We start from the raw sequence: 20,987 nt of genomic DNA, 5'->3' as shown, positions 1-20,987 counted from the left end.
ACGGGTACGGTTACGGGTACGGGGTACGTCTGCAATGCAATGCTTAACTCTAGCACATTCGCCAGCCACGCCTTGGGATCGCTGATTGCGACGAGACCAAGAAGATGATGATGATGAGGAAGATGGCAAACAAAAAGCAACGGAGCAGAGCAGCACATTCCAGGCAGAGTCAGGGGAGACTCTGCGGAGAGTATATCTTACACGCTGCTCGAATTATAAGTCGTCGACATTTTGTACTTGCCACAGCGATACTAATGCACAGACACTCGTACTCCGCACACACACACACACACACACACAGAAAAATGAGACAGCATAAATAAACCAAAGCGAAATAGAATAGACATTTGTATCTGCCACTCCCCACGGCCCCCAGCCCGCCAGCCCCCACCCCTTTTGGGTGGTGTAATTGAAGTTGCAGAAGAAAAAGCAAAACAGAATAAGAAAAGTATCTTGAGGTCTTCGCGTGGCCAGTGGAGCGCGAGGCATGGATGGCGGATGGCGGCATACGGAAGCCATAAGCTGCAAGAGATTTCTCTTTGGCCCCTGCTCGTGTTTCGGCACTTCTGCTGGCTGTTGAACCCGCCGCACCACTGGAGCGTGATCTGACCTGGCTCTGGACCTGAATCTGAATCTGAATCTGGAACTGGCTCCCATGCAGGCAGGCAGGCAGGCAGTCATCTCTGCGTCTGCGGACAAATCACTTGCCCCAAAACGTGTTCAAGGATGCGATCAATAATCAATAATCGCCTTGCGCAAAGTGGAGATGCGAAAACGAAGAGGAACCCGGCAAGAAATCGCCCAAAATTACAGGAAGCAAAAGCACTTGCCGAAATAACCGAAAATCATTCAATTACGCCCAGAAGCGGACGGGCGACAGCTGGCCCTGCATAAATAATGGGCGTGTCCTTCCCAATAACAATTACGCAACCGGGCCGGATTAAGCGGAATTCAATAAGGTCAACGGCAAAGACAGAGATTTATGAGAGGAAGCGAGGGCCCAGCAAGGGCACCGTGAATGAGGTCAATCCTCAAGGCGCTTTATTTACTCCCTCACCATGGACATTCAAACTCGACTTTGGCGGCAAGATCTGTGCATGGCCATTGTTCAGCACTGGCAATTGCGGGTGCTGCCAATTAATTACTGTGATGGGCAGCACTTATTTAGAGATGAAAAACCCGGAACCTATCGGTTGCATATAGTATAGATATATCGTATGTGCATAATGCTATTTTTTTAACCTTATTTTGCAGTCAATCCAATATAGATAAGTCCTGAAAATCAACCAATCAAACCAACCAATGGAGAGCTGAATAACAATTTGATAAAAATTATGGTTTTAAAGCTGAGAGTCCTAACTAGCTGGTAATGTTATACGGAAGATCAAAGTCGCCGAATATGATTTTAGATATACGGTATATTTACAGTATACTTTGAAAATGAAAGGGTATATTTCCAAGGGTCTGTCGGTATATTTGATCGATAAATCCGCGGTCACACTGAACAACATCCGTCTGCCCAATGTTCTTTGTGTATTTAAACTGTATAAACAATTGAAAAAACAATAATTAATACTCATAGAGCTGCAATAGAGGTTCGGCTAGCCAATGAGTATCAACTTGTATATACAAGTGCTGAACACGACTCTGCAGACCATCGCAACCCAAGTGGAGGTATTCGCTGGCGTTGCTCTGAAAGCAGCCGTCAACGTTCGCGGGGAGCTGGGGAGTCTGACCGAGGATTGGCACTGGCAAAATAGCCTCATCGAGTTTACCGACCTGCAAGCCACGTTGCTGAAGGTACTGCTGGTGCTGCTGGCAGGAACGTGTGTGCTTATCGCCTGGTCCTGGTCCGTGTACGGTCAAGTCATCACCGAGAAATTTGTCAGGCCAAGTAGGGTACAAAGCCACTCAATATTCGAACATGCCGCTTTAATAGATAATCTACTTGGTTACGCTTAAGGTACGCTTAAGGAAATCGAAGAGCTTAAATTATCTGTTGCCAAATTGAAGTTGCCCAAGGAGCACTCACCCCGCATATAGACATGTCGAAGATCAAGAAGTTCTTTTCGAAGAAGAAGGAGGAGGCAGCGGCGTTCAAAGTAAGTTAATTCAATTCCCTATGAACCCTCCTAACAGCAAGTGACTTCCTCTCCAGGTTAAACTTATGGGCAACTCGATGGGCGAGGGCCACAAATTGAACACCCCCAAGCAGGAGGCACCGTCGAGCAGCAGCAACTCTAGGGGTCGTAAGTACGAGGCTTACGTTCCGCCCAAGCGCAACGAGCTGAGCAATGAAGCGCGCGCTGCAGCGGCAGCCGCACTCGCACGCATCGACAAGAAGACTTCGCGGGAGTTCAACACCTCGCTGTCGTCAGTTAAGGCTCAGGCCAAGCGAGAGCTCGAGGCGGAGCGTCGAAACAAGGAAGAGGCGACTGCCACCGCAGAGGTGTCTGCATCAACAACCAGCACCTCATCGGGTGGGGACAACAGGAACCTGGCCTGCGAAGGTGTCTTCTTCCGCTGCCCGATGGTCAGCGATGAGATTCTACCGAAGAAGGACTGGAAGGTGAAGATCAAGGAGTTCCTGTACCAGCAGTTGGAGGAGGGTGATCGCGGTCTAACCGCCTGCCTGATCATCCACAATTGCAATGTGAAGGAGAAGGCCGACGATTGTATCGCCACACTTGTTCGGTATCTGGAGAATCTAATCACGAACCCGACCGATGAAAAGTTCTTGAAAATTCGCATGTCCAACAAGATCTTCAGCGAGAAGGTGCGCTATGTGGAGGGTGCATTGGATGTTTTGTATGCCGCTGGCTTCAGCGAGGTCCAAATCGACGACGAGCCATTCCTCCTCTGGACCAGGGAACAGACTGAACAAGATCTAGACTTGCCCACCCTGGTCGACGCCCTGAAGAACTCCGAGTGCATTCCCCTGGAGCTAGACCGCAACCTAAAAGTGCTGTTGCCCTCGCAGGCACGGCGTGTGACTCTACCCAATGATTTCTATCGACTCGCCCCGGAGGAGATCAAGAAGGAACAGCAGCTGCGCACCGAAGCCATACAACAGGCCCAGATGTTGCGGACAAAGGCAATGCGGGAGCGCGAGGAGCAGCGCACTTTGCGCATGTACCGATACGCACTGGTTAGGGTCAAGTTTCCCAATGGCCTCTTCATACAAGTGAGTCACTGACTTGATGATGAAATCGAGTGCAAGCCTAATGTAATCTCATAAATCATTTCCATCCAGGGCACTTTCAATGTGTACGAGAAGATATCCGACATATTTGAATTTGTACAATCTTGCCTGGCGGACGAGACACTGGAATTTAATCTGGTGGCCACCAGCGAGGGAAAGTTCGGTGAAGAAGACATGGATAAGACCCTATTCGACTGCAAGTGAGTATTGGATTCATATTATTTTGGTTTCGCACTTGCATGGTGAAATATCTTTGTGTTTTGCAGACTCATTCCTAATTCTCTGCTGCTGTTCTGCACCGAAGCATCCTCGTCCGACGGGAGTACCGGGGATGTCAACTACCTGAAGGAGGAGCTCTTTATGCTGGTTCAGTCCATGTAGGGAGGCCCGTCTTCCTTTGACTATTCATTGAGCGGCCGTGTTTGAGTTGTGCCCTGTAACTTATATAATTTATCAAGCTGTTGTTATATTTATTTATTCCAAAAATTCAAATTTATTATTCAAAATCAAATATAAGCACACTTACACTTTCAAATTAACCGCGCATTCAAGTCATTCCAACAGCTGTTTTTAGTATATTTCGGCTTGGCAGTATTTGTTGGTGCTTTTTTTAGACACAGGATGTACGGTTACACTAAGTGCAAAAATAAACAACAAATTGCAACGTGTCTGCAAGAGGGTGAGTGGAGAAGAGGATGAGCCCATAACGCGTTTTAAAAAATACTGGAATATACCCCGAAATAAAACAAGCAAGGTGTGTGACCCAAACAGGGTGTCGATATTTTGATAACGTTCACACTAAGTGCAAAAAAAGTAAACAACACAACAAATTGGAGCTAACAAATAAAAATTAGCCAAAATATAGTAACAAATGAGCTTTAACAACAAATCGTGAACAAATAGACAGAGCGTACATACCTGCGAACCACTTGGTGTTATGAAAATGTAAGTAATTCTCTCTTAAATGCCCAAACACAACGAACCACAAAAAGAGCGGGCCCTGGCCATGCTATTCTGCAATTGTTATAATGCCCATTTGATGAATGTTTAAATGATTGTGCTAACGAGAAGAGTTGTTGGGTAGTGGTGTGTGGTAGCTGCTGTCAAGCAATAAATAATCTTTAAATAGCACACAAGAGATCTGCTCCAGCTGGTTGCTTGCATTGCAATCCCGATCCCTCTGCAAACATGCGGTCTCCCCTGTTGGTGGATGATGTGTTATGATGAGTGGCCTGTGTGGCATATTATTTTGTAATTTACAGCTGTGGACATGCCCATTATCGAATTATTGGTCCCACATTCCGTGTGTGTATGTAATTTGTGCGGGATGAACTGCTAATTAGGCACTGCCCATCGCCCTCCGAGACGATGATGAAGGGCTGTCGCTGTCACGGTCGTGCTACTGTTGAGCAAACCAGTTTCCCCTGCACTCGGGATGTGGGTGGGAGCTGCAGAGCATGGGTAGGGGCAGGGGCAAGCATGGGCAAGAGCTGGAGCTGGAGCTGGCAGGAGGGGCAGGGGCACTGGGATCCAAACCAACAAACAAACAGTTGAAATTTAATGAACCAATTTTGCAGTGCCTATCAGAGCGGCATCAGAAACTGTAATCCCGCCAGAGCGGGAGGACTTAGTAAAAGTAGGACTCGGAGGCGGCGGCGGAGGAGTCCACCATTACTAAGACCCAGCCAGAGGCACTGGCAATTTGGTGTAAATCTCGCTTGATCTTGGGAAAAAGTAAATAGAAAAGCACCAAAATCAAAACTTAATGAAGCTTTGCTGATCTTCTGGGGCTCAGGCCCAGGCCCAGGGCTTAAATTAATGCCAGCCATCGCGCCAAATCGAAACTTGACTCGACACGCAGGCATCGAGTCTAGGAGGGTGCTGGCGGAGGAGGCAGGAGGCAGCATAGAGTCCCAACAGTCAAGCAAAGCCATCGCAGAAATTGGCCTGCGCCGAGGCAAAAGATTTCATTGTTGCCCATTGCTTATTATGGCCCGGGATCGGATCTAGGCCTTCATTAAACGGCTGGGCCAGCAACTGTAGCTGTAGCTGTGGACTGGGCCTAGGCCTGTGTTTGGGTTTGGGGTCGGACTCTGGTCCGGGGAGCGAGTGCGTGAGATATGCATTATTTATCTAGCGAAATTTTTCTCATTGCTTGGCAGCAACAACTTGCTGTTGGACGAGCTGGATCCAGCGGCCACTTCCTGGTTGCCTGGCCACAGCTGCATCATAGCTGCACATCCATGATAGCGAAATTCCCAAAATGATACGAATAGTTTGTTTCTGTCGGATGACAGAGAGGGGAGAAATATTTGGGACATCCTCAGCCGTGGCCGTGGGTTGGAGGCTGTAACCTGCAACCTGCACGTGCCTGGCTCCGCTCAGCTCCGGGGCTGACCTGCTGTGGCCAGGGCCTGCCTGATTGAACGATTGAAAGATCATCACCCGCGAGAGAGCGAGACTGCGAGCAGGATAATGATGATGATGAGGTGCAAATTGCTGCTGCCATGAAATTGCAAATCAACTTTCTGACTCCCGATTGCATTTCATTCTAAATTGTTTACTCAACCCAGCAGCCACATCTCAGGCTCAATCTTTTGGCTCCAGCAACAGTTTCAGCTTCAGCTTCAGCTCCAGCAGCATTTGTAAAAATTGCAAATCGAATTTGCCAATTGCTGGGATGCCTCTCCGCCTGGCTGATTTGTTTCTGTGGTTGCCACGAACCAACCACACAACAGCAACATCAACAGCAACTCCAACTACAATTTCGAGCACGCCCTTTAACAAGCATTTAGCTTGGGCCGACAAGCTCGTGACCCGCTGCCTCGCTGCCAGCCCCAGTTCCAGTCCCAGTCCCAGTCTCAGTCGCAACACCAGAGCCAGAGCCTGAAAGAACCCTCCCAATCTGCTGGCAAGTTTATGACTGAGCTCGAAATTGAAGTTGAAATCGGTTAGCGGTGGGTTCCCTTTTCCATTTGTTTTTTATCGCTCCACGCAAGCGCCCTGCATTTACATATTTTTGCCTGCATTTGAACTCTGATCTGGTGACCAGGGGAAGCCGATCGGATCCGATCCTCAACGGGATCCGTAACATAAACAGCCCCCAAAACTAGCAGTAGAAGTGACTGTCGATGTGCAATCAGAGGCAGCTGTGCTGTGCTCCAAGCGGAAATACTTCCCCTGTGACGAGTAGAACAAACAAATAACTATAATTAAGGCTTTTTGCTTTAATTAACACTTTTGAACTCGAGCAAAGACTATGTAGGGAAGCAGCAAAAGGAAGTGTCTTTTAAAACTCGAAGATAAGATACCCTTTCAACACAAACGAAGTTTTTTTGAGGGGGAAGAAACTCTTTTCTAGCCAAATTATATGTAATGGAATGAAAATTGAAAATGAACTCTTAAATCGATCGGTTTCATCCTTGCCAATCGTATCTATGGTACCCTCTCTCACCAAGTGTATCATTACTTGCAATCCAATAAGAACTTCCGGTCCATTTGGCGAGTGTTTTATGAATGAAAATCTTGTCGCATCCCGCAGCACTCGCTCCCCCATTCGCTCCATGTCGCTGTCCATCGCTGGCGATCGTCACGCTCATTGCCAATTAGTGCAATCAACTGGTTGAAGCGATGGAAGCAGGGTGCTCAGGCCTCGGCCTAGACAATTGCTTTGGAAATCTTACAGAGTTCACAAAACATGATAAGATTAATTGGATGACTCTCCCTTCGATCTTGGAGCAGCCTTCTTAGAGATCAGTGAGAGAGAGAAAAAGGAAGATCTAAAACTTAATTCGTATGTGCCCAATGTCTTGAAAATATTCCTTTAGATAGGATTTATCATACGTACATAAATATGTACAAAAATGTATGTCGTAAGCCTAGTGGGGATTTAATAAACTATTTATCTATCGATTGGCTTACCCAATTTACATGTGTACCCCCACAACCCCTTTGCCATTCTATCCCTGACTCTCCACTTGATATAACAGCGTGCAGTCAATTTGAAATACATTTGCAATTTGTCAAATTTTGGTAGCCGTTGCCAAGATAAATTAATTTCGGCATCGATTTGATCGCTTGTCTCTGGTCATTTTGCATGGACCATGGACCATGGTATTCTCAGGGGGGTTGAGCAGAAGGAGGAGGGAAGCAGGCGAGGGACCATGTTAGCCACAAGCCAACATGGCTTTGCTCATTGTAAATGTGCTTTAATGACCACCGGTCAGCAAATCTCATTTTTTGTCGTCGCTTGGACGCCGAGAGACCGCATGCTGGCTCACACACATCCAACTACCAGAGAGAGAGATAGCTATTGGGTGTGCGAAAGGGAGAGATTGTCGGACTTGGCAAACATCTCTTGTACCTGCAAACGTTCATCGCCGCCCCCCTGTGCACCACCCAACTTATTTTCTGGCCAAAATAATGACCAGTGTCCACATGGTGCAAAATTAGACATATTTTCTTCTTACTTGGGGCCATCGCAGCAGCATCCCTCTGCTAACCCCACCCCATCACTCTCTTCTGTGTGTGGCTCCTTCGGTTCACCTTTTGCATTTTCAACACCAAAAAGTTTTACATTCAGATTTTCCGCAACTGCCGAGAAAAATGACATTACAAATTGGGGGACATTTGTCTAATTAAATCCCTGCCTGCTCCAATAACGAGAGCTTAGATTACAATCTCACAGCGGTGCGTAATGGCTTTTGTGCTTGTCCTGTAAAGGGGAGGGTGGTGGGGTAACGGGTATCGGTGTGCTAGTTTGCAATTTGTGGGAAATTGAGTTGGGATTGCGGCAGAGAGTTATAGTTTGTGGGGATTGCTCCATAAAACTATCTTTCAAACTGCATAAAACATTTAACCACTTCTGTTCCTAAGAAGTTCTTGCTGAAATTATCACATTCCATCAGTAACATAAATCCAAAATGATTTGATCAATATTTAATACCAATTCAGAGCTACTACCCCTTAAAACTCGTTCAACCTCTCCATTTGGAACACCCTTTTGTCCCCCCTTTTATCCATTATTTCTAAAAGAGACCCTCAAGTGTCCAGCACTTGAGTGGCACTCAAGATAGGGGCAAGCACGAGCTGCATTTGTTGTACATAAAACGCTGGCCACTGACCAATTAGAGGAGCAAGCGAGTCCAGCCAACGGAGATGCAACCCCAACGAGGCGACTGACTGACCACAAGCTGCAACAACACGCAGAGGCACGAGCAACAGTGGACCTGCATGTAATAGAATTAAACTAAAATCAAATAATCGTCAGACGGCTTTCACTCAATTCCCCTCCAGTCGACTCACACTCCACTCCACTCCACTCAGATGGGATTAACTCGACTCGGACCGACTGCTTCACTCAACTGATAAGAACACGTGTTGCTTCATTTGCCATCTCGTTCGCGCCGCCTTGTGGCTGGGCCCTGCGGGGACCCGAAAGAGTTGCCAGAGAATGCGGGCCCCAAAACAAAACTCAAAAGTGCCGAAGCCGAAGTCGAAGCCAAAGCCAAAGCACGATGTGGCAACCACGACACGAGAGACCACATCGTCGTCGCATCGCTGCAGCGTCGCAACGGGGTCCAATTAGGTGGCCGGCAGCAAATCATGCGCTCTCTGTCTCGCCTCAACAGGCTGTCCTAAGGCCCTGGCGCTGGCGCTGCTCTCCTCTGTTTCGACTCTGACGACGCCCGTCCACTCGAATCTTCGACTTCGACTTGGACTCGGGCTCAGACCCCGTCGCAGTCTCAGTCCCAGTCTCAGTTTCATTCTCAAGTCCGGTTTTTCAGGGGAACGACGTAGAGCGCGTACCGCTTCGCGCTATTTTCAGTGGCAGTTTTTAGTGTGTTTCCCCCTTTGGACAAATATCTCTCGAGAGTTTATTTATGAGAAAAACAACAACAATAAGAAAACACACAAATAAAGGAGAAATTAATAAACACAAAAATATTTCCACTCTAAAAACAAAAGGGGAAAATAAGCCGTCGGCTAAGTGAAAATTGTGTGAGAAAATTAACAATTTGAGAAGAAATATCAACGTTAGATCCACGAATTCCAAGTGCAGTGAACGATTACGATTCAGTGTAAGTTCTTTAAAAGATAACACTTCCCCATAGAACAGCATCCCCCGCCACAGATTTACATAGTTCCCCTCTCCATTTAGAAACTAAAATGAAAGTGAGTTGAGAGCCTATTGCCGCCTATTCTATGATCTGATTTCGAAAACATTCTCTTCTGTGTAGCGCGTCTAAAAAATCATACCTCCTTATCGCACTGCGGAATGCTCGGAGATCGTTAAAATTTATGTGCTGCTTGAGGAACCGAACAGAACAGAACAGATCTGAGAAGAACAGAACAGATCCGAGCTGCGCAGCGAGCTGATAAGCAAATGATTATTCCTCAGAAATATGTATGTATCAGAAATCTATATTGTGCTGAATGCCCCATTCAGCAGGGGAGGCAGCTATCGCTAGCTAGCTAGTAGCTACCCCTGGCCGGGGGCTTTCCCATCTTATCTGCGTTGATTTCCAGATTTTCTTTCCCAAGTGCCTCGAAATTAATAACTTTTGTCGAAAGAGTTGGCAGAGAGCACAGAGAGAGCGAGAGCGCTGGCACAGCGAAATCATGTTCGAGTGATTAAATTAATTAATGATATAGACACTGCGCAATAGTGTCCACGCAACCGAAGGCCGCAGAAGGAGGATCTACCGTCTGCGGTTGCGTCTGCCGCCTGCAGTCTGCGGGTCCTGCAGCGAGCAACGCCACATGATGCGGATCGGTGGATAGTTGCATCGGTGGATCGGTGGATGGTGCAGAGGCAAGCAGATCGTTGTCTTAACTTGTCGTACACGATGTCTTATACGTGTAGCAACAATTTATTTCGCTGGCCAATGCATCGATCCAAACGAAATCGATGATCATGGCAGCACTTGGGTCTGCGCTTGGTCTTGGTCCCGGTCTGGCTCTTGGGTTCTTCTACTATCCTTGGCGATCAATCAAGCGCTGCTAGAAGATGATCAATATTAGCCGGTCTAAAAATAATATGAGCCCTGGACTATCTTTATCGTTGATTGAGAATGGCTGGAAGGAGCAATCGAATCGCTTGTGGCAGCTGAAACTTGAGTTTCATTTATAAAACTGATAAAAGCGAACTTTATTCGCTATTGTTTTGGTTTCTTTTCCATCAAAATTGAATGTATATAATCATCTATAGTATATCAAAACTGATAATTCCGTTGTATGAGTCAGTGCTGACAGATTTGTCAGATCTGTGTTTGGTTTCGTAGAGTCCCGGTGGAGTCTGAAAATCGCATTCGGTTTGCCTTTTTGGTTTGTTAGGATTTTACGACTTGTGTAATTAGTTTTTCTTTCGAAGATCTTTTATGGTGCTAACTGACGTCTATCCAACTCTCTCTTTGCACCATTTTATGTCCCAAAAACAAGAAGATGCCATTAAAAATGGGAGTAACTGTTGTTTTTTTTACATACTAATATGTGTGTCCAAAGTGCTAATTGAAGGCAACTCCGCCGCTGACTCTGACTCCAACTCTATGCGACAGCAACTCTCACAGCAGCCAGTCGGCCAGGGGCTGCTGCTGCCTCTTCATTCGAGTCAAGGGTTAAAGTTCTCTAAGTTTTGTGTGTGATTTTGTTAATAGTCAAGCGAAAGATGGTAGTGGAGATGGAGATACAGATGAATCTACAGACGGGGCTGTGGCTGTGTTTGTGGTTGCTGCTGGGGCTGACTGACGACAAGTGCCTACACCTCTTTCGAGTAAACTGTCAATTTGTAGACTCTGTTGCCCAACCATGTTTACAGCCTTCGATGTTGAATTAATTAAACTAACTCTGGGAGGGACTACCTCTGTTTCATAGGGGTCCACCCAATGACTGACAGGCAGCTGCCTGGGGGGCGAATGGTGTGGGAATGCACCTCAATTTGTCCGAGAATACTCTTTGAAATTGGTCAGTGTAACCTGAGGACAATGACTTGGACTGGCTCTGCCACAAGCACAAGAAAAGGACATAATTGCTGCCATAGATTCTTGGCGGGAGTTGAAAGGTTGCAGCCACAGAAAAGACCTTCGCAGGGACTTGAGCCACAGAGGAGCCGAGCCCTACGAAGGAGCCACACGATGTGTGTGTGTGTGTGCAGTCGCTTGGGCATGCCATGTTCACTAATCTATTTCAATTTCATAGTCATCTCATTTGGCAAACATTTTAATTTCCTCCTGCAGCTCATGCAGCTCCAGTTGGGGGTCAGAGATGTTCTAAAGCTTCCGGGCGCTCGCCCATTGCCCATCTCCATCCACATTGTTCGTCTCTGTCTATTGATTGGAATATTCATTGAATAGTTTTTAAGCTGATTTATATGCTATTGTGGGAGCTTGTGTGTGTTGTGTATGTGTGGGGCTGCTGTCGATTTAATAAATATTTAATTTCAACTCTGCTTGTCTGACTCCTGCTCCTGCTCCTGCTCTTGCTGCTGCTGGTGCTCCTGCCACTGCGGATGGCTCTTAAATCCACACATAAAAGATTCAATCAACAGAAACGGGGAGTCAGGGGAGTCCGAGCAGCAGCCGAAGCTGGATGATGATGTTGCTGGTGCCTTCATTCAGGTATTAATAATAATAACGAACAACGAATGGATTATTCTGAGCTGCTGAGACATCGTAATTTGCAAAATGTGCAATCGCTTCCTATAAATCAAGGCAAGAGACACAGAGGGAGGGAGGGAGAGGGCACATCCCTAGAGCCACAAGAGCTCGCTGCGGAAATCTATTCAGATCCCATCATGGAGTGGGAGGGGCGCTGAGCCTGCAAGCCCGAGCGTTGAATGCCAAAGTATATATATTTCACCTGGCCGAATCATAAAAGTTCTTTTGTCAGTCTCCATCGCCTTGTGCACCCAATAGAAAAACCCAAAAGAGAGCTGCAGCGACGTCAACTGCTATCAATCTCAGGTGAAATGGAGCTGCGTCCGTCCGCCAGCCATTAGATGATCCGAAACCCAGGCACAGTCACAGCATACCCTGCTCCAGCCAAGCCAATCCAAGCCGTGCCATGCCATGCAATCCCAGGCAGTTGCAGGCCCGCCGCTCAAAGGAAAGCGCCCGTCGCAATAGATCGCACATTGCAGATAGAGGCGTGCCTGCCACTCCAACTCTACTGCATCGTGGAGAGAGCAGTACATAGCGAAGAATGGAATACACTATGGAAGAGTAGATTGAGGAGTTCGTAGATAAATGATTCCTAAAATAAGGCATCTATCTTGAAGATAGAAGAACTTGGATACTGATTGAAGAGAACACCTTTCAGTAGTTAAAGTCAGCAAACATCAAACATTGAAACCTTCAGGCTCACCACAGGTCCCATGATACCCCAACGTTTGTAGGGCATACAAAAGGCAAAGCCAAACAATGCGCTGCAATTTCTGGCCACAAAGGATGAACGCAGCGCGTATGCGGAGCAGTGTGGAGTCGGATCGGAGTCGGAGCTGCGGTTGGAGCGACTGATGCTGGAGTCGCACATTCGGCGAGCGCCTTCAGCAGTTGTTATAAATTATAGTGCCGCATGCGGAATGAATGCCCAAGATCAAACCGGTGGGCACACACGCGCACACGGGCGGCCGGGCGGGCGGGTGCTCGGATGGCAGGGCCGATTGGGCGGTTGGGCGGCTATAAAAACAAACCTCCGCCCCCGCACGTAGCCAGTTCTGGTTGTGGCTCGTTGCCTGTTGCGCTGCCAGTGCCACAAAATATTTAACAGTGTACCGCTATAAAATTTGGTATTCCAAGACGGGACCAAGATGCCGCCACAGCCGCTGTCTTTGCTCTGGCGGTGCAGTGGTGCAGTGGTGCAGCGGTGCAGTGGTTGTGCTGCCATTACCATTACCACGTTGTAGGCATGTTGTAAATGCCAGCCGATTGCTGTGGACTTTTGTCGTTTCTTGCTGTTGTTTGTGGCAGTTGCTCTCGGTGTGTGTGTGTGTGTGTGTGTGTGTGTGTCTTTTGGCCATAAAAACAGAAATGAGCCCACAGAAAACATGGCGAATTGCGCTAGCAGAAATTGCCCACTGTCGGCGCACCAGACAGCCCCATCACAGCGGATAATTCTAGGCTCTAATTCTCGTGGAATGTGTGTTAAGTGTACACAAAACGTTTCTTAAATCATCCAGAATACAGCAAGTATAAAGAAAGTTCTAATATAGAAATTGCACTGACAAACATCCGCAATATCGACAGATTCGACATGCACGTTCATGCACGTTTACTCACATACAAATACAGATACAAATGACAGCAAGTTTCACAGAAATCAACAGCAGATAAAGGGTTAATTTTGCAGCTCGGCATAGTGGGCTCGTAAAAGTCAAACAAGTTTAACGCAGAGTAAGTCAGACTTTGGATTCTTTTTTTTTCGCAAATGCAAACCCGCCAGAGTTTATTTGATGAGCGAGAGGGCACAGGCAGCTGGAGGCAAAACTGCAGCACAGCCCACGCGGTGCCGGAGGAGAGGACAAACAAAGTGCCGCAGTTGTCAAGCGGCGCAGAGGCACCGTCAACAGAAACAACTACTCGTACTCGTAGTCGTACTACTACAGAAAGAGACCCGTCTCCGTCTCCGTCTCCTTCTCCTACTCTTGCTTTGGCTCTGGCTCTGTGCTATGCTAATTACTGGACATGACGGCAGCGCAACGATTTTGGAATCGCAGGCAGGCCCCAATCCCATCCCATCCATGTGAACAAAAGGCGCAAACGTTTACGCACACTCCGAGTCGCAGTCACAGTCGCAGTCGCAGTACCGTCTCGCATTTGCATTTGCATAAGCAGCCATAAAAAACGAAATAGGGAAAAACGAGCAATCGGAGGAAGAGGTAGTCGGAGGCAACTTAGCAGATACTACACGACAGCCGAACAGCCAAACAGCCGATCCGGGAACTCTGTTATGTACGACTCAGTGAGAATTTTCCCCCCTACTTCGGCGTCTTGTCTCTTTGGTGTGAAGAGAAAATTCCTTTTTGGTGGAATCTTTGAAATATTGGAACGTTAAATAGTTAATATGAATGTCCTGACTGTTGTAATTTCTAACACTGTGATCTGGGAACTAATCAGACATTATTCAATACTCAGAAATCATTGAGGAAACATCTTTACCTTCCCCTGTGTCTAGTATTTCCATCGCTATTATCCTCAGAGTTCTTTTCTTCATACACTTTCTGACACTCCGTCAAATGATTGACAGCAAAGTGGTTCCAGTTATTTCTCTGAATTTCTAATTGAATGCGGCGATGACAGTACGTGTATAATGAAGCCCACTATATGGGAGCCAGCATCATTAATCATTAACTGGATGAAATGGAATTATGCGAAGAAAGAAGCGGAGAAGTGGCAGCGGAATGGAATTGCTGATTTGAAAACACCGAACCGCAGGGAGCACGACGAGCAGCAATTCTAATTAGAGCTATTCAACGGCTCTCCCAACTTCAGACTCGGTGTCGACTCGGTCATCTCTCTGGTCTCTTCTGGATGGAGTACACTGGCATCTACCGCAGAATGGAGTGGAGTCTGGTCTAGACCCAGAAAAAAGTAATACAACACGACAAAACATGGGCACAAAAATGTCAACTTCCATTCGGTTTGTTTCTTGTGGCTGTTTTTGGCATCCCAAAACGTTGTAACCGCCAGAGAGGAACACGAATCCGAGAGGGGACCACGGTCTAGAGCTCCATCCCTCTGTCGATGTAAACTTTCGTTTTTCGCTGTGACCATTTTTGGGGACACCGAGAAGGGGGTGATGTGATGGCCCACAGACTCACGATATTTGCGTGCCAGAGCGAAATTGTGTGGAAGTCAATTGGCAGTCACGTTCAGTTGCCCTGGACCTGGACCTGGTCCACAGTCAAACTTCCTCTCCATTCGGGCCAAATTAAATTGTCAGTGCAGTGCAGGAGAAGCCATTGGCAATGACTGTGGCTTCGGCTGTGGCTGTGGCTGTAGCTGGAGGAAGAATTCGATTCATAGAGTTATCTTTCGATTAACAAACGATTGAAATTAATTTTCCAATATTTCCGCATCCCCCCGTTCGTCATTTTATGGCCATGAAATGTGTGGAAGACAATGACAACTGCAACAACTGCCACAATTGTGGTTACAATTGCAGACACAGCAGCAGCAGCAGCAGCAGCAGCAGCAGCGGCAGCGGCAGACACTGACAGCAGCAACAGCAACTGGAGGAGGACCAAGCGAAAATCACGAACCCGGAAGAGGGCTTTAACGTCGAAGGAGGCTTCAGTTTTACCCAGATCCAACTGTCTCCCGCTCCCTGTACCTTCTCTGTGTCACATGTTGCAGTTGTTGCTGTTGCTTGCTTGCTGCTTGTTGCTGTTGCCGTTTGCCGTGGCTTTACTGCCAGCAATTTCTTCATTTGGGCCGCCCACCGAAGCCGAAATTTCTGTTGAAGATCAACCCAGAACCGGTCGTCATTGTGGCTGTTATCATACCCTTTTAAAGGGTATTTTATCCCTGGCCAATAGCTTCGCACGATCTAGATTGACAGAGTGAAATATTTGCGAGCCAAATCATCTTTGGCCAAACAAAACTGAAGAGTTTGAAGCTTAAATTTAACCAAAATCTGATCAGTATTTCGAGTTTAATTGCTGAAAGATATTGTAGATCCCTTTACAGTAAAATCATTTCTAATTTTATCAAAATCTCTTCCTACATCACGTGGAAAGGGCATTAAAAGCTTTGGCTTGAACAATCTTGACTTCATTTCTTGTTTTCGTGCTGAAATTTGTTCGCGCTTGTTGACAATTGTGTCTTGTAAGGGCTGCCCTCGACGGCCAGAAGAATTTGAAATGTGCAGCAAGCGTGTTGCAGCCAGAAATGGACAGCAAACCGAAACGGCGGAGACAAAGACCGGGGACATGGACACTTTAGAGTCGAGTGCCAGCGGCAGCCAAACGATGGACTCCAGGGTGTAAATTACATTACAAGGAGAGCGAGCCGAGAGGCCGAGACGAGTTTCTGTGACTGCAAGTGTCCGTCTCTGTCCGTTCAAAGTGGAAGCTGCTGCAGCCAGTTGCTGCCGTTGCCATAGCACTGTTGCACTCGTCAAAATTGCCATCAATCATTCTGCCGCTGCTGTTGTGCCTGTTGCTGGCTTCAAGAATGCCGGACAAGTAGAAAAATGGAACCTGTTTGGCCTGGCACTGGCTATCAGTGTTAAATCTACAAGATCATTTTCCCTACAAACCCATAATTTGTGATTGTTACACGGCTCGTAGCAAACCGAACCAAGCCGAACCGTAACGAGGTCCGAGAGCCAGTCGTACTCTTAATAGACTCGTCGCCAGCCTAATGAATTGAAACGTTTCTGATGGCCTTGTTGGCCACGTCCACGTCGCCGGCTGCCATCGATTACAGTGGAGACCGCACTTTGGTTCTGTCCTCTTCCCTCGGCAATACATTTATATATTCTCTTCGCTGACAGACCGCAGGAGTAAGCAACTCCAGTCCATCAGGTTTTTGGGCCTATCGATTGGAGGGAATCTCGCACGAAGTGACTGACTGACTGGCAAGACCGCCCGTAAAGCCAGAGTCAACGAATAGTTTTAGGTCTTTTGATTAGTAATCAGTAGGGAAACTCGGTCATCCGCAGCCTCACCTATATACTATATATACTAGTCTTTATATAGCGATCTCCTTTGAGATCCTCTGACTCCATAAACCATTTCCAGTCTCGTTCTCCTTTAGCTCCGGTTCGTGGAGAGCTCTTTTCCTGGGCCTGGGCCTGTGCCTGTGCCTTTGCCTGCGCCTATCGCCAACTGTCATCATTTTCAAATTATTTCTCGTTGAATATCTAATCAAGATTCATGCATGATCGCGGCTAAATTGCTTCCAGGCAAGACCAAGACACATAGACGGCCGCAGCATAACAATTGCCAGAGACGCGGACCCTGAACCTGGTCTGGTCCTGGCTTTATTTTTCGTTTTGGTTTTAGTTCTGGTCCAGGGCCTTGGCAATTCAGCATCCACCAGGGAACGTGCAGCGCATTTGTGCAGAGGAGGCGCTCGCTTCTCCAGCCTTTTAGGTTGTTTGATTTTTCCACCAACTTTTCCATTGTTTTCCGCCCCGAGCAGGTTAATAGTGATGTTTTCTGGCTGGGGATTTAAAAAGGCTTTTTGGGCTGGTAGTAAGCCAACGACGAATTCTGCATCTGAAATTAGCTCTGACAATTGTTCGAGACAACTTTTCGCCCATGTAATCGCTTATGTCTCTCGTCCGTTGTTGATTCAGTCATACTCGTACTCGTATATGGGCATACTTGAACTTTAGCTTGACTTTATTTTTCTTAATTGAAACTAGCCAGAGTCTGTAGGTAAATAATTCAATTACACACGAGGCGAGGCACTGACTCAGCTCGAGTCAGATGCGCCTTTTCCATGCACCATTCCATGCCATAGCCAATGCAGTTGCACCACAGGGTGCTTCTCTCTGCTTGTCCAAGTATTATTAAATTATATGAAATTCGTTGTTCATTTGGTGGTTAATTCGCTGTCGCTGGCACTTAATTGTTATTAACTTTTGTGTGACATCTGTGACTTCTGCCAACGCCGCTCCACAAAGTGTTTGTGCCTCAATTGACGCCCATGTGGGGTGCTGAGGCTGATGCCATATCACTCGTAAATTGATGACCCAAAATGGCCTTCTAATTGTTTTATTAGATTTCCACAGGCCACGCGTCGCTCGCTGTTTTATGCCTGCTGCAATCCCTTTTTGGAGCAACGCCTCTGCCTCGGCCGAAGAACCAATTTCAGACAGTCCATTGTTGCGCTCGCCAGCAGGAAGGGAGGAGGAAATCGAATCAGCAGATATACAAACACTCAGCCGCAGGGCCCCAGACTTTTGACATTTTTATTTGTGTGCCAGAGAACTTGTAAAATTTACGAGCCAACGGCGGGAGGAAGGAAGGTGATCGAGGAAGGATTGCAGTTACCAGTAACCATATTTTTGAGCACCACCGCATGAAATTATTATCAAACATGCAAATCTTCTCCTCCTGCGCTGGGCACCGTGTGGTTGCGGGCATCGTAAATTGATTTTTATGCTGCTTCTGTTGCAGCCCCTGCCTGCCCGCTTCTACCGGATAGTGGTAGGAGCCAGTCCGTTCTTTCTTTCCATTGGGGCTCTAAGTCAAAATATTCAGTTTCACATCATTTCATTCTACACTCTGCTCTGCCTTCTGCTACAGTCGCCTGCTACTTGTCTTGTTGAAGACAAACGCCACGCCGCTACGTAATTGAAATTGAAGCCCGACAAAAGCTCGGGAGGAACAGGAGAGAGAGACAGCTAAGCCAGAATGGTCCTAGTGCTGAATGGCGTGCTGCAGGATGATTGCCCGATGGACACCAACAGCCTGTTCCTGCAGCATCCCGTCTACAGAGATTATGCCCAGCAGTTGCACTCGATACAGGCCAAGTCCGTGGGTCCCGTGGGTCTGCTCTATGTCGGGCAGCGGGAGCTGGCCGCCTCTGCCCCGCACGACAAGAACGTCAACATCATTGGCGCCGACGATGCCACCACCTGTATTATTGTTGTCGTGAGGCACTCGGGTATGTGGCACCCATAAATTGGCTTCGTTTGCCTCGTTAACCCTGCTTACCTTGTCATCTGGCCCTTACGCATCTCATTCCCTTGCAGGATCTGGGGCCGTGGCTTTGGCCCACTTTGATGGAAGCGGTGTGGACGAGGCTGTCTGCACCATGGTCTCTCGGGTGCAGGAGCTGGCACTGGGCTATCCCGAAGGACGCATCGAGTTGCAGTTGATTGGTGGCTATCGAGACTCAAAGGGCTACGGCGAGGATGTCTTCTATAGCATTATGCGTGAGTATGAGTGGCAGCGGCAGGTGGCAGGCTCTAATGGCAATCTCCTTCCAGAATCATTCCACAATCATCACCTCGAGATCGATTTGACGCAGGCCTGCGTGGGCGAGCTGAACACCATGCTGCGCGGCGAGATCAACTGCCCCATCATATATGGTGTGGGTGTGAACATCAAGACTGGTGAGATCTTTCCGGCCAGCTTCCCAGACCGAGGCCCCGACCGTGAGCTGCGCGATGCTCGCATCTTCATGGGTGCGCAGTCGGTAAGCGATTCAAATCGGAATGCGAATCCCCACGCAGTTGTCACCTGACCAACACTGGCATTTCAGGTTCTGGATGTGTACGACTCCACGCTGGGAATGCTGCGCATTGGGCCCTTCAACTATGATCCGCTGCGCGGCGCCGACTTGTGGCTATCGCAGACGGATGAGTTTCTGCTGCAGCATTTGTCCTCCAGCCCCGATGTGGAGCCGCCACATTTTGCGCCCCAGGTGCGTGCTTGCGTGTGTTGTGTCCCCCCCGCTGGGAGTGAGTCGATCTAATTGCTTTGCTCGTTTCAGACGCGTGCCACCATCAAATTCATACAGGAGAACCAGTTTCCCGCTGTCACCGTCTTCAGGGACAATCGGCCGCGCTACTTTCGGCGCGATGATGCCACGGGGTGCTGGGCTCTGGTTAGATATTAAAGCTTAATTTAGTGTTTAGTTGTTACACAAGTAAATAGTTGAAGCGCGTCATGGACAGTTGTCGCAGATGTCGAATGTATAAATTGGTGCATGTGTTTAATCGTCGTTACCATTTGCAGTGCTGCCACCCCACCACCTGCTACACCTGCTATTCGCATATAATTTCCACCTAATTGTGGCTGCTGCGCTTACTTTTGTTTGAATTTAAACGTTGAGTTAATTGTATTTGGCTGTAATTGTAACCGATATTGATAATCCATGCAGCATCACCCAATTATTTATGACTCAATTAGATTAGCAATTGCGATGAATGGAGTGCCGACATTGCTTGTTGTATCTCAAATAATCTCTCTCTTCAATTAGATTCAAGAGTGAGTTCGGATGTGAGGACCCTTTGGGACGCGCCTTAGAAATGGATCTGAACGTAAAAACGAAAGTTAATAATTGATAATGTGTGCTGCATATGCTGCAATTAACAAATCTTATTAATATTTAAAAGAGATTCTTAGCAAAATATATACGAAATACATACACAACATATGTATGTAAACGAAACAATTTCAAATGCAATCATTTTTAGTTGTAACTGTAAACTGTAATCAAAAGTGTACGAAATATAGAAATGGCTTGGCTATACATACATAAACTACGAAAGTGAATGATTGATTTTAATTGAAACGAGAAGGGACGTGTGAGACGCTTCTTACGCGTCACAACTTTTATACCCGGCACTCAGTACTACATCTGCAACTTAGCGGTTATTTGTAAAATTTTACATTTTTTCTTCATCTGTCATCTACATCAACAACACTACTCACGCCAACACGCTCCTTTAGCTCGCCACCCTCCCCTAGAAACACACACTGCAGAGTCAGGGCAGAGACGTGTCAGGGGCAGAGGCCAATAAACGGAAGTATCTTTTGGGGGCTGCTTTTGTTCTCAAAAGTATAGCATACTTTCAGGCTGAAAAGTTCCCAATTACAAAATAGCGTAGGACAGCCATATCCTGCAGTCCTTGTGGTCCTTGATGGACTCAAGCGATACAGGAGACTCGTACCTTCGCCAGGAGGCATGCCATGTCCTGATCCGACAGGAAACAGCCGAGTTATAGCGTTGAAGGGGATTATATAGAAAAACAATATTCAAATGGCATTATCCTTAATGTCCTAGCACCCGAAGTGATCCGGGACATTTTCCCGATCCCGAGGAGGCGT

The 20,987-nt window shown here is 47.3% G+C and overlaps 3 protein-coding genes across 4 annotated transcripts; all 3 read left to right on the top strand.

Moving 5' to 3' along the window:
• The first annotated feature begins 1,508 nt into the window (after positions 1-1,508).
• On the top strand, positions 1,509-2,102 carry LOC117890049. The gene is made up of 2 exons (XM_034794670.1): positions 1,509-1,894; positions 1,964-2,102. The coding sequence occupies exons 1-2, from the start codon at positions 1,609-1,611 to the stop codon at positions 2,041-2,043; spliced, it is 366 nt and encodes a 121-aa protein (XP_034650561.1). The 5' UTR covers positions 1,509-1,608; the 3' UTR covers positions 2,044-2,102.
• On the top strand, positions 1,964-3,738 carry LOC117890047 (UBX domain-containing protein 6). Its single transcript, XM_034794667.1, has 4 exons — positions 1,964-2,102; positions 2,159-3,184; positions 3,254-3,402; positions 3,469-3,738. Exons 1-4 carry the CDS (start codon positions 2,046-2,048, stop codon positions 3,581-3,583), a joined length of 1,347 nt encoding a protein of 448 aa, XP_034650558.1. The 5' UTR covers positions 1,964-2,045; the 3' UTR covers positions 3,584-3,738.
• Positions 3,739-4,003: 265 nt separating this feature from the next.
• On the top strand, positions 4,004-20,317 carry LOC117890048 (protein N-terminal asparagine amidohydrolase). 2 transcript variants are annotated; one of them, XM_034794669.1, is made up of 7 exons: positions 8,894-9,282; positions 18,456-18,816; positions 18,905-19,087; positions 19,142-19,350; positions 19,417-19,578; positions 19,648-19,761; positions 20,137-20,317. In XM_034794669.1, exons 2-7 carry the CDS (start codon positions 18,564-18,566, stop codon positions 20,146-20,148), a joined length of 933 nt encoding a protein of 310 aa, XP_034650560.1. In that variant the 5' UTR covers positions 8,894-9,282; positions 18,456-18,563; the 3' UTR covers positions 20,149-20,317. The 2 variants fall into 2 exon arrangements, with proteins under 2 accessions (XP_034650559.1, XP_034650560.1); XM_034794668.1 differs by lacking the exon at positions 8,894-9,282 and adding an exon at positions 4,004-4,147 and having other exon boundaries at positions 19,648-20,317.
• The last annotated feature ends 670 nt before the right edge of the window (positions 20,318-20,987 follow it).

Source organism: Drosophila subobscura, chromosome E (genome assembly GCF_008121235.1).
Source record: "Drosophila subobscura isolate 14011-0131.10 chromosome E, UCBerk_Dsub_1.0, whole genome shotgun sequence".
Taxonomy (NCBI): Eukaryota; Metazoa; Arthropoda; class Insecta; order Diptera; family Drosophilidae; genus Drosophila; species Drosophila subobscura.
This window is presented reverse-complemented; position numbering and strand designations above follow the sequence as displayed.

Excerpts from the sequence above, each read along its gene's own strand:
- LOC117890048 (XM_034794668.1), top strand. The coding sequence starts at position 18,564 with ATGGTCCTAGTGCTGAATGGCGTGCTGCAGGATGATTGCCCGATGGAC. Across the intron at positions 19,088-19,141 it reads TGTCTTCTATAGCATTATGC|AATCATTCCACAATCATCAC; the intron begins GTGAGTATGAGT and ends ATCTCCTTCCAG. Across the intron at positions 19,351-19,416 it reads TCTTCATGGGTGCGCAGTCG|GTTCTGGATGTGTACGACTC; the intron begins GTAAGCGATTCA and ends CTGGCATTTCAG.
- LOC117890049 (XM_034794670.1), top strand. The coding sequence starts at position 1,609 with ATGAGTATCAACTTGTATATACAAGTGCTGAACACGACTCTGCAGACC. Across the intron at positions 1,895-1,963 it reads CGAGAAATTTGTCAGGCCAA|GTACGCTTAAGGAAATCGAA; the intron begins GTAGGGTACAAA and ends GTTACGCTTAAG.
- LOC117890047 (XM_034794667.1), top strand. The coding sequence starts at position 2,046 with ATGTCGAAGATCAAGAAGTTCTTTTCGAAGAAGAAGGAGGAGGCAGCG. Across the intron at positions 2,103-2,158 it reads AGGAGGCAGCGGCGTTCAAA|GTTAAACTTATGGGCAACTC; the intron begins GTAAGTTAATTC and ends CTTCCTCTCCAG. Across the intron at positions 3,185-3,253 it reads CCAATGGCCTCTTCATACAA|GGCACTTTCAATGTGTACGA; the intron begins GTGAGTCACTGA and ends ATTTCCATCCAG.